The 20,407-nt window shown below is 37.4% G+C and overlaps 1 protein-coding gene across 1 annotated transcript in view; it reads right to left on the bottom strand.

Annotated features, from left to right (window-relative positions):
• UNC13C (unc-13 homolog C) overlaps positions 1-20,407 on the bottom strand; it is a 574,360-nt gene that overhangs the window by 44,579 nt on the left and 509,374 nt on the right. The window contains exon 29 of the mRNA XM_059180554.1: positions 7,865-8,012. Within this exon, the coding sequence (XP_059036537.1) occupies positions 7,865-8,012 (148 nt within the window). The remainder of the gene's footprint in view (positions 1-7,864; positions 8,013-20,407) is intronic.

Here is a 20,407-nt window from a genome sequence, read left to right as displayed (position 1 = left end):
GGAAACTCCATACTGTTTTTCAGAGTGGCTGCCCCAGGTTGCATTCCCACCAATAGTGCAAGTGAGTTCCCCTTTATCCACATCCTTGCCAACATCTTGTTTGCCGACAACATTGTTCCTTGTGTTATTGATTTTAGCCATTCTGATAGGTGTGAGTTGGTATCTCACTGCAGTTTTGATTTGCATTTCCTGATGATGTGTAATATTGAGCATCTTTTCATATATCTGAGAGCTGTCTGTAGGTCTTCTTTAGGAAAATGTCTATTCATGTTTTCTGCCCATTTTTAAATTGGCTTGTTTTTTGGTGTTGAGTTTTATAAGTTCTTTATATTATTGAAAAAGAAATGCTGGGACAAATTTTCAGATAATTTGAAAGTGCAGAAAATTATAAGCACGTAGAAAAGAAAATCCACCATAATTTTACCACACAGAAGTAAATGTTGCTTTATTTTAGAATCTTGTGAAAGAAATTTATTATCCTAGATCTTTACTAATTTAACAAGATTTATTTCACTAGCCCATGCCTATTGTACTGCTGAACTAAACTGTGAATTTCCCCATATTTCTCCATCTCTGGAGAGATATGGAAGCCTAGCTTCCAAATTGTCTGCCTGCTTCCTTCTTATCTACTTTGCACTCTTTTTTTGAGATGTCAGAGAAACATTCTACTTTTTCACATTGCCCCCTTGCTGAAATCACTTCCATGTCATCTCTTGCTCTTGGGTGAAATGATTATCTCACAAGAACACCCAGAGGCAGTGTGGAATATCAGACGTATAACTTGAAGACCTCTGTCTGAATTTACAGGGCTGTTCTGAGAATTAAGTGAGAAAAAGATATTTGAGGATGCCTAAAAAGTCAACTCCAAGTGTGGGTACTTATTATTTAGATCTTTGAATTGTAATGCTAAATGCCAAGTGTTTTGTTTCTAATAACAAAACAAAAATTTTAATTTTAGACAAATATACATTACATTCAGATTTATTTTCATAAGATTAGCCTTTGAGAGGCAAGTAACAGAACAACTTAATCTTAGAAAACAAGGTTCTAATTGCACTGATCTTCTTCATGACCTTGGAATGAGATCTGGTCCTCACTCAACTGAGAAATGAAAAGATGGACAACACACACACACACACACACACACACACACACGTTGATTTTATATGGGTAGTATTAGGATAAAGTCTTTCAACTATTCATCTTAGAAAAACAAAAAAGCAATGAAAGTATATCAGTTCTGACCTACAAATACATATACTTAGCTTAGTGCTCTAGAAATAATAATTTCCCCATTGCGGGGTCCACAAGTAACACCTGCTTAATCTGTGCCAAAAGGACTGTCTTATTTTGCAAATGATTTTACCAATGACTCTCAGTTGTCTCAAGTTGCCATCAGGTTTCCAGAGAAGATGAGATGCTGGGTAAGATAAATTATATTATGAGAAATGGAGATCTGAGATTTTGATGCCCTGGCCAGAGTGTAATGGAAATATTCCTGAGAATGGAAAACTAATATACTTCTTTTTGTTTTTTCATTCTGGACAGCTCAGTCATAAAAATGTGATGTTTTATCTCACTCCAAAGAGAATTATTCTAACACCTGACTCTCTTATTTTTATGTATTAATTTTTGATGATGCAAAGGAGAGTCAGCATGAAAGAAAAACTTAGCAAAGCCATGAAGACCTGCCTTTGTATCAGCCAGGATATCAATAGCAAACAATTAATTTTGGATGGTTTAAGAAAGTGACTGTTTATGAAAGTTTAGGTAGGGATCTAGGGAAAACAGAAGGAATAGTGGAACTGTTAACACCCATGGTCAATAAAATACGAAGGACAGAAGTAGCTTCTGGGCTCTAGAAGGAAAGAGTACTATAGGGAAAGGTACTTTGAAAGGACACAGTCAGCCTGAATGGACCATGCCCAGAGAGGGCCTGGAGAATGAATACTTGACTTACTCTTTCCTCCCATGGAGTTTCAGAGGAGCCCCCTAGGGGCTGACCCAATGGGAAACGAGGAGTGAGCGAGTCCGTAGCCGTCATCCATAGAACTCAGCTTTCTGGAGAGAAGAAGGGTGTATTTGGACGGGTGCATTGAAAACATTTTGCCTAACCTTTTGGTTGCAGCATATCTGGCACAAAGGCTGACACATGGTGAATCCTCCTAAATGTGAGTCTGTTGAAAGTTTATATGAATCTGCCCGTGGCCAAAACTGAAAACAGTCATGTATTTCATTTTTTTTTTCTGGTTGCTTTTGAGTTTTATGTAACAGATTAAATAAAACATGATTTCAATAGTTTAATAAAAATTATCTCTCTTAGGCACTTAGTGCCTTCTACCTTGTCTGAGAACTACTGAACAGTATCACCATCAAACTGTAAGCTTTTTTCCTCAGTGGGGACACATACACAAACACACACACACACTTCAGGTGTTGTACAATGTCTAGCATAGGGCTATGGGCATACTTTCAGTAAAGGTTTGTTGAAAGGTTTGTAATTTTATGAATTCAAATATGAGAACTATGTCATATTACATAATTTTTAATTTCCTATATTTAATTTTCTACCACTCATTAGTTCTAAAAATCAATGAGCACGTTTTTCGTATCTAGCATTGTTCTAAGCACATAGATTTCAGGGATGAGTAAGCAAGGTCTCTTTCCTCCTACGGCTTACATTGAGATAGGAGAGAAATATAAACTAGCAATCATAAAATGAGTCAATGTGCTCGGAGGTGTTACAAAATTATGTTTCTGCTGGTGGGGGACAAGAGCAGTGAAGATTAGGATAGGCAAGGTAGTCTAAAGCCACAATATCCTATACAGTAGATTCTAGAGGAATGAAATCAGGCTATGTTAGAAAGGGCTTTCTGAAAGCAGTATGGATTTTCTTTTCTTCAACTGGAATTTTTCCAATGCAATTACTTCTAATTAATATTTAGTGTCCTGGACACTAAGCATGCCCCGTAACAGCAACTAGAATGAGGAGAAACGGGAAAGCAAAGGAAGAAGTTTGGGGATACAGTTTGTTGCTGACATGAAAAGAAAATTAAAAGATTATTTCCTGCAGAGAAGGGAGATTAAGTCATACTAAAATGAAAAGTAAGGAGCCTGAAGCAAACTCGGTTATTCAAAACAAGAAAGAAGTAGGGTACCCAGCTCAGTGGGTTAAGCCTCTCCCTTCAGCTCAGGTCATGATCTCAGTCAGGGTCCTGGGATCAAGCCCTGCATTGGGGTCCCTGCCCAGCGGAAAGCCTGCTTCCCCCACTCCCTCTGTCTGCCTCTCTGCCTGCTTGTGATCTTTCTCTCCTTGTCAAATAAAAAAAAAATCTTTTAAAAAAGTGAAAAAAAAAAAAGAAGAAATCATGAGCTATACAAAGTAATATATATTCTGATTTCTGGTTAAAATAAGTATGAACTGGTGGGAAGTACATTGTTTCTGCCACTTCTCTACATGACTTCAGCATGTATCTTAATCTATTTCTGATGCCATTTCTTAATCTGAGAAGTATGGATAAAGATACCAGCCTCCGAGGATTATTGGAATGCACCGCATAGAGGTAGACAACTGACTTGCTATATAGTAATGCTCAGCAGTACAGTAACCTTATCGACACTTACCATTTCTACTTTGGAAAAGGATTCAGCATATTCTGAAGCATATCACATCGCCACTCCTAGTAAAGTTGTTTGTATATCCCTTTTTGTCTGGACTGAAGAGCCTCATCCAGCTTTGTTTTCAGACCAACTGCAACTTTTGAAGAACCAAATGTCATAAATTCTCAATTTTCCCCCTGTGCTACTGAAACCTACTAACATCTCCTCTTAGAAGGCAGTGCTAGCTAGTTGAATTCCACTGGCCCAGGGATAAAACTGTGACATGAAATCCTTTGGATGGGATTCCAGATCTCTGGTTACCTGTGTAAGGCTTATCAGCTAAAATGAGAAACCATTTCTGACTGTGCTGTCCAATCAGTAGTAAACTGAAGATGGCCAAGTGGATTTTAATATTACTTCCCCTATGTTAGCTGAGGATATTTCTTGGTGTTTTTGCCCATAGGTGACATCCCGTAGGTCATTTCTTTATTCTGAAACCAGTTCTTTAGTGAAGTAAATATTATCAATGTTAAATTCTCCTACATTTCTGATAAGAACAGATCCTTTCTTCAGTGAGCCATTTCAGAAGGGTTTCTTTTCTGCTTATGGACATGACTCCCATAGCTGGAGGAAGCTAATTAGAGATAATTAATGCCTTATACATAATGTATACATTGGAACATATTCACAGATTCCAAATGTGAATCAGTAGCTATCTGATTTGTTTCAAATTTAAATAGTTTATACTCTACTTTAGCAGGAAACAGGTCATTAAAATGACCAAAAGGATCTGATTTTTTAAATAAGCAGGGACTCAAAGATGATATAAAGTTAACAGGAGGACAGATCATGGAATAAAACATTTGCTCTTATCTCATGTATTTTAAATCACATAGTCATTAAATTTAATTTTTTTATGAGCCAGTTGTAATATAGCCATAAATATCCCTTTGTCTGTAAAGCTTTTAAGATTCAGGTTCCTCAAGCTCTTATAAAAGCTTAGATAAGGAAACAATATGACAGAGAGTAGCTCAGCAATTAATCATTCTCTGCCTCATTCCAAATTGTGTTATACATTGAAAAAAATTCTACTTAATATGTTAAACTTTTATACATTTTTCACTGTCTGCTACTGCATGAAATATTCAAAGAGCCCTTGATATAATGAAATAGCTCTTTGAAAAGTTTTTTATAATGAATATTGTAATCAAGATGCAAGAAAATAATTTTGTAGCAGTTTCTAAAACTGTAAGTAATAGATCCCTGAAAAACAACAAAAACAAAAGTATAATTTTTTAAGCTAACTACCCAATCTGAGCCATTGGATCAACTATAAGAGGAAGAATAGGTGATAATTTTACAAATATTAAAGTAATTGCTAATATTATTACACAAAACCTAAAACAGTATTTCTGTATATTTTAATGGTGCAGAGAAATCTAAGGTACTTTAAAATATATCTACTGATCAAAAATTGGTGGTGAGGAGAATTTTGTTTTAAAAGCAAAATAATTTTTCATAACAAAAATTAACCATGGATGGTCTTCACATAGTGGGATTCTAAAATTAAGAGTAGTAGATACAGTTTCCTGGACAGTTTCTGTATCCAGAATGCCTTCCTCTTTCTACCACCTCATGACTCAGTTTACCCACTGGACTTTCTGCCTTTCCTGTCTTCTCAAGTTAAAATTTTTCCTCTTCTGACGTGACCTATGTTACAACACTTCTCACTTCACTCTAGTAATAAGAGCAGGGTGGCCTGATCTCGGCATTGCTGACATTTTGAGCCAGATAAATTTTTGTTGTGGGAAGCTTTTTTTGCACCACAGATAATTAGCAATGTCCCTGGTCTCCACTCATTAGATACCAGTAACATGACCACCACTCCCAGATACAACCACCAAAACTCTCCAGATATTGTCAAATATCCTTAGTGAACCAAATCACCCCAGCTGGAGAACTGCCATATTAGAGACACTGGTATATATAATGTCATGTTCAGTTTTGAATATATCCCTCAATGTATGAAACTGCATTCAGAGGTGATACTCAGTAAATATTTATAAAGTGAATGCAGAATAAGACGGTGCTTTCTTACTGCAGTTCATTGCTAGAATAATAAACATTCTTATCAAATGAACTATCAGTTTCACTTGAGGACTTAATACTTCTATATCCATTTTGGATTGGCTTATTTCCCAATATTTGGAATAGAAAGAGAAGACAGTGTTTTTCCAAACTGATAGTTCTCACTTGAACTCTGTGGTTCATAAATTTCTAATGGGACTCGATCCTTAGCAGTTTTTTCTTTTTTTATCACTAGAGAAAGAGGATGTCGACATTTATTCCAAAACAAAGAAGAAGGAAATCAAGGTGAAAATGGGAGAGAAAGGAGCAAAAGGGAAAGAAAGAGAGAGAGAGGAGGAGGAGGAAAAGAAGTGAACAAGATATAATAGGTTCTTCTATACTTATAAGATCCATTTATGACAAAGCTGAATTAAAATAAGCAATTTTGGTTTTGATTTTGACACCATTTTCTTTTTTTTTTTAGCCCCTTCTATTTCTGTAACAGTTTTTAAGCATACACAGAGCTAAATGTTGTTAGTTACCTATCACAAAGGTTTATAGTTCTATAGGATCTTATTGTACGAATATGCTACAATATTTGTTCAACTGTTAATGGACATTTGTTTTCCTAGTAAACTTTCTTACGCACGTCTTCTGGTGCACATACACACACATTTCTTTTGGATTCGCACTTAGGAGTTGAATTCCTAGGTTATAGGGAAGGCAAATCTTCAACTTTAATAAATAATACCAAACTCTTTTCCTATTTATCCTTATACCAAAACTGAGACACATAATGTAGTTTTGTGTGCTGTGACATCTATGCTAGAAAATGGGCTATGTGCATGTGGGTGCATGAGTGTGTACACATATGTGTACATAGGTATACATGTGTATACCTATGTACATATGTATATGTATGTATATACATGTGTGTACATATTTATACACACATATACATATGTACATATGTATACCTATAAAAGCAAAGCAAAGGTTTCATACACAAATTTTCTGGAAATAAAACTGCAACTCTATATGATACATTGGAATTACATTCTAGTGTATATTTATAAAGTTTGGAACATCTTGAGGGATGATGGATTGAAGGGAGCAATGTTTTGAATATTTCTGTGACTCTAGACAACCCCTCTTGAGCTCAACTATTTTTCCCTTTCTCAAATTATCCCAAGATGTAACTTGGGTTTGTGTAGCACATGGAAAGTAATATTTGTAGCATTTTATTGGGCACTCTCAGAAACTACACTGTTAAAGACAGGTGAAGGTCGTACCTAGCACATGCCTTGATATTACAGGCAAAGCACCTACCTGTGATGTAGTTAGAAAAGTTCAAATATCCATGAAGAAACACAAGTTTGGAGAATTTTCATCATGGGAACAAAAAAATCTGTATACTTTCTTTCCCGAGGATTCCTCATGGATGAAGATAGTGTCCTCATATTCATTTTTATTATTTCTATGGCATGATTTATTATGTTCTAAGTTTGATCCTGCATTTGGCTCTTTGTGACTCATATTGACACTTTTAATAATCTCTCAGAAATGCCAAATCTTAAATGCATACAATTACCAAAATATGATAAATCACAAAGGAACTTGAAAGAGAGGCTTCTTACTAGTAATATCCTATAAGCTTATGAGGTGGAAAGTTTGCCACATGAAACAAATCCAACTGTCCAATAGTGTGCTTGCTTCTTGATCCATTTCAAAGTAAAATTTAAAATTTCTTTCATGTAAAATTAGAGTAAAATGAGATTTCTCTTCTGGAAATTGCAGAGATTTTACAATTTAAGTTAAGATCTGGGGAATTATAATATTTTGGAAATTACCAAGAAGAGCAAACACTCCACCCTTACACTGAATTGAAGAGACTGCCATGGCTGTGGATATTCAAAAGTAGGTTTTACTAAATTTAATGACGTTAGAATCACCAAGAGTCAACCACTCCATATAGTTTTAGTATTAAGCTGATCCTCATGTTACTGAAATTATTTCCAAAACTGTAATTGAGGAGGGCTGAGAATTATTGATCATTTTCTATTAAACATAATCTTCAATTCTAATTGATGGTTTAAGTTATTATAGTAAAAATTATTAATAGTATTTATAATAATTCTTCTGTTGAATTTTAGTTGTATTCAGTTTACTCTATTCTCACATCCAATGTGTTACTTACTCTGTGAGGTCTGAGTGTCTATGAATTTCTTTATCAAGGCATCAGTAGTTTGGGTATAAAGACTGAGAGCATATCTCAGAGACTGAAGATCTGGGCTTTTCTCCAAGAAATTCTTTTTCAGGCCATTTCCTCCCGCATGAAAGTATTGCTGAAGAGAAAAATAAAATAATAATGTAAGCAGAAGGATTTAGAAGGAAGTATAGTAGGAAGGATTTTATTGCCATAATAGTGATGCTCAAATGGAATAATACAATATAATCAATGTGAAATTGTGACAAAAGGACAGTCCTGACGCTTTCCCATTACTAGGTGATAAGCCTGTCATTCAGGTCCCCTCACTATCTCTGAACTGATGCTTTACATCACAGACCCCAGATCCTTGAAGCTTAAGGTTTTTCCTTTCATTCAAAACTTAAGTATATGGGATCGTGAAGATGCAGCGGTAAAAAGTCTATTTATAGAATGACAGGTTTAGATGACAATTGTTGACTTGGTTATTGGCTTGTTTCTAGAACATGAATATATATATATACATATATATGTATATATATATTTCTTTCTTTCTTTTTTTCTTTTCTTTTCTTTCCAGGGTTGTCAATATTTCACAAAGATTGTAGTACCTGCATCACATATTGTCCAGTTTGTGATTCTAGGCCAGGTGGCTGCTGCTCCATTTTCCCTTGCTCTAAGCACACAGTAGGGCAGATATAGACCAACCTGAGAAGGCAGAGTAGTTGTTGGAAATCCAACATCTCCTGCACCTCATGTCTGATGAATGTAATGAAACATAGGGATTTTTTTTTATATTATTACCCAATACTCAAAACATTAAAATATCTGCGGCTAAGATACTAGAGAAGATATATGCTCTTTAATAATAAATATAGTCATTGAGGGACATTAGCATTTTTCATGCTGAAAGTATTATGTGCAGATGTCACCTAGAAAGCAATTATATACAAATTGTGACAGACTACGGATATTTTTTCCCAACCATTTATAGATGGTAACATCTTTATAGTGTACTGTTAGAGTTAGATAAATAGTTCTCACTCTCTCCCTGTAATATATATGTAATATATGTAATATACAGTACTATACACTCACTGCAACCTGACTTGCTTTGATCTGATTCTCACAGAATGATGTATTTTTTTCTAATTTAATTTTTTTCAGTGTTCCAAAATTCACTGTTTATGCATGACACCCAGTGCTCCATGCAATACATGCCCTCCCAAACACCTATCACCAGGCTCACTGAACCCCCCCCACTCCCCCTTCCAAAACCCTGAGTTTGTTTCTCAGAGTCCATAGTCTCCCATGGTTTGTCTTCCTCCTCTGATTTCCCCCAACTACTTCTCCTCTGCATCTCCCCATGTCCTCCATGTTATTCCTTATGCTCCACAAATAAGCAAAACCATATGATAATTGACTCTCTCTGCTTCACTTATTTCACTCTTCCAGTCCCATCCAAAGTTGGGTATTCATCCTTTCTGATGGAGGCATAATATTCCATAGTATATATGGACCATATCTTCTTTATCCATTCATCTGTTGAAGGGCATCTTGGCTCTTTCCAGTTTGTCAACTATGTCCATTGTCGCTATGAACATTGGATATAGATGACCCTTCTTTTCACTACATCTGTATTTTGGGGGTAAATACCCAGTAGTGCAATTGCAGTGTCATAGGGTAGCTCTATTTTTAATTTCTTAAGGAATCTCCATACTGTTTTCCAAAGTGACTGCACCAGCTTGTACTCCTAACAACAGTGTAAGAGGGTTCTTCTTTCTGAACATCCTCTCCAACACTTGTTGTTTACTGTCTTTTGATTTTGGTTATTCTAACTGGTTTAAGGTGGTACCTTAATGTGGTTTTGATTTGAAACTCTCTGATGGCTAATGATGATGAACATTTTTTCATTTGTCTGTTAGCCATTTCTATGTCGTCTTTGGAGAAGTGTCTGTTCATGACTTCTGCTCATTGTTGATGTCATTATCTGTTTTTAGAGTGTTGAGTTTGAGGAGTTCTTTATAGATCTTGGATATCAGCCCTTTGTAGTGTGATTTGGAAATATCTTCTCCCATTCGGTGGTGGGTTGCCTCTTTGTTTTGTTGACTGTTTCCTTTGCTGTGCAGAAGCTTTTGATCTTGATGAAGTCCCAAAAGTTCACTTTCGCTTTTGTTTCCTTTGCCTTTCGTGATGTGTCTTGAAAGAAGTTGCTATGGCTGATGTCGAAGAGGTTACTGCCTATGTTCTCCTCTAGGATTTTGATAGATTCTTGTCTCATGTTGAGGTCCTTTATCCATTTCAAGTTTATCTTTATGTATGTAAGAGAATGGTCAAGTTTGATTCTCCTATACCTAGCTGTCCAGTTTTCCCATAACCATTTATTGAAGAGACTATATTTTTTTCCTGCTTTGTTGAAGATTAGTTGATCATAAAGTTGAGGGTCCATATCTGGGCTCTCTACTCTGTTCCACTGGTCTATGGGTCTGTTTTTCTGCCAGTGCCATGCTATCTTGGTGATCACAGCTTTGAGGTAAAGCTTGAAATCAGGCAATGTGATGCCTCCAGTTTTATCTTTTTCAACATTTCCTTAGCAATTTGGGGTCTCTTCTAGTTCCATACAAGTTTTAGGATTATTTGCTCCAGCTCTTTGAAAAATGCTGGTGGAATTTTGATCAGAATAACAATGAATGTATAGATGGCTCCTAACGAGGTATGTACCATCCCTTATCCCACTCATTAAAATTTCTGAGTAAAAGAATTCCATGAATTGAAAACTCATAATATCTTAATTTTTTCCCCTAGTCAAGAGGAGATGCAGAAAAATATTCTGGGCATTTGTAGGCAGTTGAGTGCACTTTCAAAGAGTGTAAAGTAGAGAAGATTCAGGGCATAAGCCAGAGCAAATAGACAATGGAGATAGAATCTGCAGAAGAACTGCTACCACTCCAGACACCCTCCCCAAGGAGAAAAACCTCTAGCACTTAAAAATGCCTGTACTGATTCTAGCTGGGTGCATTGTGAAAACACAAGCTGTGCCAAAAGCAATATATGTTTATGGAAAGGAGGCACAGAAAAATGGCAAAAGCCTGTTCCTTTTGAGAGATGATGAGATAAAACACTTAAAATTTTCCCTACACCTTGATCTTCCAAAAAAAAAAAAAAAAGAAAGAAAGAAAGAAAGAAAAAAGAAAGTTAAAATACTTTCACAGGCAGAAAGTACATATTGAGGAGTATGAGTCCAGAATTGTTTCAGGAGCCTTAATGATTCAAAAAGTATGATACCTCCTCAGTTCAGGAAACATGATATGATAATTAAGGTAGAAAACATTAAATGGATATATTGAGGGGGATAGGTTCACGTGGGACTTGACTCTTTCCCTAGAGGAATGGAGGGGTGTCCCCCCTCTGGAGATCTATTTATATAATGAACCAAGGAACCATCAGATGAAATAGCTCACGCTCATTATATAGTGTGGCATACACCCAACAGGAATAGGCATGATCTCTGGGCACGTTTGGGAACATGTTCTGCTTCTCAAATTTTTTCAGACAAGCTCCATTCTTACCAAACTGAGCAAAATTGCTAGAAAATTAGGATAAAAAACAATGCAAGAGAAACCAGGAGCAGCACCTAAGAGGATGTTTTGCCCTTTCTTGGGACGATAGAGATTGTCAGGAAAAACTCCCAAAGATTTTGAAATGGACCAAAAAAGATTAGTGGCATTCTGCTTAGCCTGCCTGGCTGGGTTATCTTTCTTTTCATTGTCTCTGAGCTATTTAAAACTCTGTAAATGATAGAAAATGGATAATCATGTAAATGATTCTTGTTCATAGAAATGTAAATTAATTATTTCTGGTGGGATGCAACTGATTATTGTTCTGTGAATAGATCCTTTTTGCTTCTATTTGTAAACTGATTTCAGCTTTCCTTTTTGCATATTCTTTTGTGTTATTCTTGGAATTCTCCTATAAGCTAGTTCTAAGATCTTACTGGTGCCCTCATTAACTGATGAGTTAAATAACATTTTTGACACGTTTTACAACTGCATGCATGTCACAATTCTACTCCGCTTCAAAAACTGTTCTTTCATGGTATGCATAAGGCAGCATGGTGACAGCATTCACAAGGATGGGCACAGTTTTCACTGTGGTTTGTGAGGCTAGAACTATGGGCTCACACTGACACTGTGAATGGTGGGGTCTGTCTTCCTGCCTGTTCTCTCTGCCTCTGTCCCTTAACAAATGTTTATTAAACTTGTATTGTAAAGAAGACCTTGTGCTGAATGCCAAGGATATGAAGCCTAAGAGGTGTACAGGCTCTTCTCAAAGGGATTACAATCTAGTAGGAAATGTCACCAAGATATCAATGAATGACTCCAATAATGTTGCAGGTGTAAGAGAAACAATTGGAAAATACAGATCATGGGGTTGGCGAACATTTCTATTAGGGAAGGGTCCGTAAAGCCTTCCAAAGAGGTGTCATCTTTGGTATTTATCATTTTTTTTTTAGCACTGCCATTTTGTGTGTGTGTGTGTGTGTGTGTGTGTGTGTGAAATATGTATTTTTTTAAATTTCTTTTCAGCATAACAGTGTTCACTGTTTTTGCACCACACCCAGTATTCCATGCAATCCGTGCCCTCCCTAATACCCACTACCTGTTTCCCCTAACCTCCCACCCCCCACCCCTTCAAAACCCTCAGGTTGTTTTTCAGAGTCCATAGTATCTCATGGTTCATCTCCCTTCCAATTTCCCTCAACTCCCTTCTCCTCTCCATCTGCCCATGTCCTCCATGTTATTTGTTATGCTCCACAAATAAGTGAAACCATATGATAACTGCGTCTCTCTGCTTTCTCACCACTCTTGTTCAGCATAGTATTAGAAGTCCTAGCAACAGCAATCAGACAACAAAGAGAAATAAAAGGTATCCAAATTGGCAATGAAGAAGTCAAACTCTCTCTCTTCGCAGATGACATGATTCTTTATATGGAAAACCCAAAAGACTCCACCCCAAACTACTAGAACTCATACAGCAACTCAGTAATGTGGCAGGATACAAAGTCAATGTACAGAAATCAGTGGTTTTCTTATACACTAACAATGAAAATATAGAAAGGGAAATTAGAGAATCGATTCCATTTACTATAGCACCAAGAACCATAAGATACCTGGGACTAAACCTAACCAAAGAGGTAAAGGATCTGTACTTGAGGAACTACAGAACTCTTATGAAAGAAATTGAAGAAGACAGAAAAAGATGGAAGACCATTCCATGCTCTTGGATCAGAAGAATAAACATTGTTAAAATGTCTATACTGCCTAGAGCAATCTATACTTTTAATGCCATTCCGATCAAAATTCCACCGGTGTTTTTCAAAGAGCTGGAGCAAATAATCCTAAAATTTGTATGGAACCAGAAGAGACCCTGAATCGCTAAGGAAATGTTGAAAAACAAAAACAAAACTGGAGGCATCACGTTACCTGATTTCAAGCTTTACTACAAAGCTGTGATCACCAAGACAGCGTGGCACTGGCAAAAAAACAGACACATAGACCAGTGGAACAGAGTACAGAGTCCAGATATGGACCCTCAACTCTACGGTCAAATAATCTTCGACAAAACAGGAAAAAATATACAGTGGAAAAAAGACAGTCTCTTCAATAAATTGTGCTTGGAAAATTGGACAGCTATATGTAGAAAAATGAAACTCGATCATTCTCTTACACCGTACACAAAGATAAACTCAAAATGGATAAAAGACCTCAACGTGAGACAGGAATCCATCAGAATCCTGGAGGAGAACATAGGCAGTAACCTCTTCGACATCAGCCACAGCAACTTCTTTTAAGATATGTCTCCAAAGGCAAAGGAAACAAAAGTGAAAGTGAACTTTTGGGACTTCATCAAGATCAAAAGCTTCTGCACAGCAAAGGAAACAGTCAACAAAACAAAGAGGCAACCCACGGGATGGAGAAGATATTTGCAAATGACAGTAAAGACAAAAGGTTGATATCCAGGATCTATAGCACTGCCATTTTTAAATTCAGCAGCCACTAGATCATTTGCTGCAGTGGAAAAGAGAAACAGGACAATCCCACTTAGGTAATCAAGGGAAACTAGCAGTCCAGCTCTACTTAAGAAGAATTGAAGTGGTAGTTCTCATAATATAGTTCTTAGGTATAGCTTAAAATATACTGTTTGCTACTGTTATTCTGTTCTCATCACTAAACCTGGGAGTGGTGGCCAGGGAGACACCAGTTGCCTCTAGGCAGTAGAGGGCCTAAAGAAGTTGAGATGGCTTTGTACCCCTAAAGATTCACAAGACTTGTTGACATGTGAAAGGCTCTGAGACCCACTGTGGTTAAGAAATCTGCTTAACCTTTCAGTAACATACCTGCTTCTTATAATTATTTGGCTTCAGGACACATATCCCATACAATATCTATTGACACTATGGGGCACAGAAGTGTTCCATGGGCTAGATTTAGGAAACCCTAGAAGAAATAAGAAGACTAGACTTTATAGAATGGAGATATTTCTAAGGGTGGAGAAGGCTTCATAGAAGAAGAGAACTCGAGTCGGGCTCTGAAGACCTAGACTGTGTATTTGTTTTTGAACCTCTTAATTGTAATAGGAGAACATGTTTTTACTACCAAGACACTAGTTTATAGACCTCTGAGAGACGGGGAACAACTATGAAGTGAAAACATAAACAGGGAATGAGTTTGTTCCTGGGTAAAACCTAAGGGTCCCCCTAGAGTTTTTGGTTATGATACTAAACTGACTTTGTAGCCGGAGGGTATCATGAGTCATTCTTCTAAAGGCACTAGCAGGATCCTAAGTGAACAGTAGAAGATGCTGTGCAAGGACAGAAATGATACTTTTGTCTCTTAAGTGCATTGTATAATAGGAAATGTTGTAAGACAAACCCTGGACAGAAGGTAGCAATTTCCGGAGGAAAAAAACAGGTTGCAAGATCCTAAGAGCAAAAGCTTCCATTCAGTGAGTGAGCACAGGTAAGTAACCCAGAGATAAGTAACTCAGAGAGAGGAAGAGAGGACTTCTATGATTATGCAAATGCAAACTGGATGAAAACATTACTTTAATGGAAACCTTTCACACAGCGTTCAGAACCTGGGTGACCGCTCCTGAGAACATGGGTCTGTTTCTCTCACTGGCACAGATAATACGAAAGAGGGCTGCAAAGACACATATACCTTGGCATTCGGAGATTTCACATTGTTTTGATTTTGTAAGAGACAAGCAGGAGGGTGGAATTTGTCTTTTGCTGAGGCTTATGTCTGAAGGATATAAACTGGAGGCTGATGTGTGGGAGTGAATGTCTTAGCTATTAAACAGACCCCACTCTCCATAGTTCAGTACAGCTTAGTTGCTCTCCATTATAGTAAGCATTGGGAGGGAGATTATATCCTAGAGAATAATTTGTGTACATGGGATTTTGAAGCCTTCTAGATGTTTCCCTTATGCATGTAAAAGTGGATTTTTCCCCATTGGTTCTAAACAAACAAAAATGGGACTCAGTTTCATGTTGTTTCTCTGCAACCAGCTGTGTAAACCAAGAACCTCCCATTTAATCTATTCTGTTTACTTAGATTAATACAAAATAGCAGAAAACAATTGGCAAAATAAGTTAGCACTAGCCATTTTCTTCCAAGAAAGGGATTTTTAATCAGGGAACTGTGAGCAAGTTGGCTGTTCACAGCTGTGAAGGATAAGGATGTCAGCTGGATGTCATTCTCTCCATCCTTGGCGCTGTCCTGGCTGATATTTTCATAATGGATTTGGACAAAGGCAGAAAGCATGTTTTTAAAATGTAGGGTTGAGCCAAGGCTTGACGTTATTACTTTGAATGACAGAATGTGGCTTCAGAAAAGGTCTTGGCAGCCTGGAATCATGGGTCAACATTACAGGACAGCATGACAAAAAAAAAAAAAAAAAAAAGAAGGAAAAAGACTATATTCATGATAAAAAGTTTATTTCAGAGTATGGAATGGGGGTGACCTCGATTAATGTCAGTAAAATCTCAAAAGCCATAAAGCTGCATTTTTTTTCTCATGTTTCACATGATTTAATAAAGTGATGGGGAAGCTATCAAAGATAATGAATTCTGATCATGCATTAATATACATAGACGGGTCAAGATGAAGGGTTTGATGGAGCAAATACATTCTCTGCTGATTAGAACACATCTGAAATATTAGGGTCATTATAAATTTATTCCCAGGCTTCATGATTTATAAGAAATATGAAAAAGTGGAGGGCATCCAAAGGTAGGGGGCCAGGATATTGTAAGGTCTAGAAGGGACCTTATTCATTCAATAAATGGCTGCAGATAAATTGGGGAGGCATGATAGCTTTCTTCAATGTATGAAAGGCTATCATGTGGAAAAGGAAGTAGAATTATTTTTCAAAGGACAGAAGGACAAAGATAGCACTGAAAGTACCAGGGAAACAGATACTGGTTTGAATAAAGATGACCTTTCAGGGGGCGCCTGGATGGCTCAGTGGGTTGGAGCCCCCGTCTCCTGGGATCAAGCACTGCATCAGGCTCTCTACTCAGCAGGGAGTCTGCTTCTCCCTCTCTCTGCCTACCTCTCTGCCTGCTAGTGATCTCTGTCAAATAAATAAATAAAATCTTAAAAAAAAAAAGATGAACTTTCTGGTAATAAAGAGCAACTTAAAAATTGAAGCTGCTCCCTGAGAGTCAGTGAGGTCCCGTCACTGGCCATTATTAAATGGTGGCCATTTGTCTATAGGCCAACAATGCTATAGATGACATGCCCGTCTGAACAGGAAAGGGAAGCTATTGGGTTGTTTCCAATTCTGAGATTTTAGAATCTTTTTTGCCTCTTTGACTCTTTGTTTTTCTACTTTAAAATGTGGGAGGAAATGTAAATTCACCCTCCTTCCTCTATGCAATGCGATGTGTGCTTGGGTTATGTCACCTGAGAGAGGATCAGTCCCTTCATTGGAAGGGTGGGGGCAGAGACGTCCCCCCTGCCTGACTCTGGTACTGTAGTGATGAGATGAATTATTCCTTCTGGAAGAGCTCTGTGAACTGTGACGTTCTTTCTACTTGTGAGAAAATATGCTTAATTGGCAGAAAGACTGCCCAAACTTCAGTCCTGCTTTGTTCCCTCAGCAGTGGCCGCTGTCTCCAGCCATGTACCAGCTATTTATTTCGATGGTCCTGCCACCGTATCTAACTTCAGCCAGTAGAAAAACAGCCTCCTGCCGGATTCGTCATTTTTCTCGGGGGAACCATGCTTTTCCATCCTTTCGGTTAAAACCTCCGAGTCACCTCACCCTTGCTCCAGTTTGGGTTGCCAAGTTCCAGTGACTCTCTCCTTCCTGTCGTCCACATCTGTCTTCCACTTCTATTCCTCTAGCCACCCTCCTCATGACTGCCCTCATCACCTCGTGCATTAAATAACTGTAACTAATCTCTTGACTAAATCTTCAACTACCCCATGCATTTTGTACATTTCTGTAGGATTTCCATCGCTAAAATGGCACATTGAGTATGCCACGGGTTTATAAGATCATCAACGGGTCTTCTTTTATAGAAAACACTGAGGATGTAAAAGGATCTCTGTACTTTCACCCCGAAGATTTCCTGAAATGTCATTTTACATGGCTTCACTACCCAAACCTCTAGTCAAATCCAGACCAGCCCATTGAGTAGTTTTGTCACTGACTCCCAGCCCTCTGGCCTTGCGCCTTTCTATGACGAAATCCTTTTCCCCCTGGTTTATTAACCAAGTCGTGAATCTTTCTCCAAGAGAAACTAGGGTCTTTCCTATCCAGCCTGTGAACTTCCATCTGCCCTTGAAGATCACTACTCTAGCTTACCCTGATTCCCTGAGCTCCCACTGGTCGCTCCCTCTTCTGAATCCTGACCACTTTTTATCTGTCCCACTTAATTGGCGTCTGTATCACCTGTTACATATCTCACATTGGTGTCTTATAAGTTAACATGGATCATTTAATTTTTAATGTGCCTTTTTCATTTTTCTATATGGATTAGAAACTCCTTGGAAAAACAAAAACAAAGCAAAACAGCTCTGCTTCCCAGAAGAGAGTCTCAGGAAACACTCAAGAATCCTATGGAGTCTATGTCCTTATAGAGAAAGGATATTGAGCACAGAAAACCAAAAGCCCAGAGGGCAAGGCCAGAAGGATTTACACTATTTCTTGGAGCAGACTCAGATTTACTAATTAACCTTACTGAGAGAAAATGAAGGGATTAGGGAAGGTGGTAAACCAAACTAAACTAAACTAAACCAAACTAAAACCTAATTGCAGTTGAATAGGTAGGATCTTGGGTTTAACAGTAGAAAGGGGCTCATCCAAAATAAACTAGTTTTCAGGTGATTGAATAGTTACATGTGTAGAGAGCTTTCTGTAAGATAGGAACTGTTTTAATTGTTTAACATGTGATAACTCATTTAATTTTCTGACAATAATTCCTGAAGCCCTGTTATTCCCATAGGAGTGGACAGCGATTTACACACTCTAGTTTCCTTCTTCTTAATCACTTACACCCTGATACTCTGGTCATTGTCAGTGATATAATTCCCCATGTGGTTCCCAATATTTTATTTATATTTGCATTAACATTCATATTCTGATATTTGCAAAGGCTTCCACCCTAATACAGTGATACACTGGATTTAGTAACGTAAGCGTGGGTGATGAGGAATGTTGTTATTACATCTGAACAGAGATTGAAAGACCTTGTATAAGTATCATTTTCTTTCTTTAAAAAAGCATCAGATTTTGTTCTGTTTATTATATTCTTCATAAAACTACAAAAATTAAAGCACTTCAGACCTGGTTGTGATCTGTGAAAGAGAAAGAGTTTTGTTAAAGTAAAAATCAGGATAAATACTGTCTGCATGCTTAGCAAGCCATTCTTTTTATAATCCCAATAAAAATTCCAAATTCCTTTAATTCTTTAAATTTGTCATATATTTGAAGAACTTTTATAATCTATTTTTACTAACTGATGGGAACATGCTAATGTTTCTTTACAAGTTTGCAAGAAGAATTTTCTTTTTGGTTTCATACACTATTTTGGTAGCAATTTCCCATCATCACATATTTTTTTTCCTTCCAATATCTATATCGTATTTTTGGAAAATCCATGCAGACAGTTGATTTTGCAAACTTAGAAAAAATTATCATTTGCCCTTAACAACTAAGGTTTACTTCTTTTTTCTTTTTCTTTTTCTTTTTTTTAGGAATTACTTGAAAAATATTTTAGAAACTATTTCTACCACAGCTGGAGTCCTCTTTTTACATATATCAGATCTGAATATGCTACTGTGTCTCTTTGACCTTGGTGCAAGTGTCAACATTTGGCTCTAATTCAATGTTCCTCTTTTATTTCCTACAATACTCAAGCTGTCCTGATCTGTTCCTCTGCACTAGACTACTTGAAGTTTTCAGACTGACCTACTCCTTCTTGCAATTCACTCAAGGTTTTCTCTAAGCCTACAATGACTTTCTCCCTTGCTTTTCCCCATTCCATCCCCTTTATAAATCCCCAAACTTCCCTCTCCATGAAGCTCCCCCCAGACACTCACAGACACTATATTACCCTCTCTGCACTCTGCAGCACTTTGTCCACACCTCTTATTTTATTGTAGAGGTCTAGGTTCCCAAGTCTAGATAGAGCAAGGCCCCTCTTCAGCCATCTCCTCATTGCCCACCATATTTTCTCTGCACACGTAAGCCTGCAAGTAATGATTTTTGAAATGCAATAATCCAAACGAGGTATTTTGCTCTTCTCATGAGCAGCTGAAATTTAAATAATGCAAAAACTATACTTATAATGATAAAAAAGATGCTAAGAAGCAGCCACCAAAATTGCCTCATGAATAATGGATGGCAGGATGGGGATGGGCCTCAGTCAGGAGTAAGAGCCTCAGAAGCACAACATCACGTATTCTGCCATTTGTCTGGAATCTAAATGATCAGAAATGGTGCTGTACAGGATTAAATAAGAAGTAAATTCCAAAGCTATATTTGAATAGATACTCATACCTACTCCAAATTTTCTCCTTTATACCAAGCAATTCAGATTTCTAGAAGGCCCTCATTCACATGGTTCTTGTTTTTAGGGAAATCTCTGTGTAGTCCCTACATGATGTCAGACATCTGCAACACACATGGTGGAGTGTCCTGTTTGGGTCCAAGAACAAGTGTTCCAGGGTAATTTGGAAGGCCGGGCAAAAAATGAAACCAGCCAGCTTTTTTCCCAGGTTTTTCCATTTTCAAACTTCATCAGAAAGTAACCTGAGGATTGTTCAAGACTTAAGAATTTCCTTAGGCTCTTGGGATTCATGCTCAGGTCAAGAGTATCTATTGTTGGAAAAAGGTCTCCTGCTTTTCTTTGAAAGAAATCCACATTTCAGGGAACCCCACAGCAGTCCCAAGTCTTCCTATTGGCTTTTTAGCTCATACATACTGATTAAATTGTTGGCTATATGGCTATATCTATATCAC

Source organism: Mustela lutreola, chromosome 7 (genome assembly GCF_030435805.1).
Source record: "Mustela lutreola isolate mMusLut2 chromosome 7, mMusLut2.pri, whole genome shotgun sequence".
NCBI lineage: Eukaryota > Metazoa > Chordata > Mammalia > Carnivora > Mustelidae > Mustela > Mustela lutreola.
The sequence above is the reverse complement of the archived record's forward strand: the minus strand, read 5'-3'. Positions and strand labels throughout refer to the sequence as shown.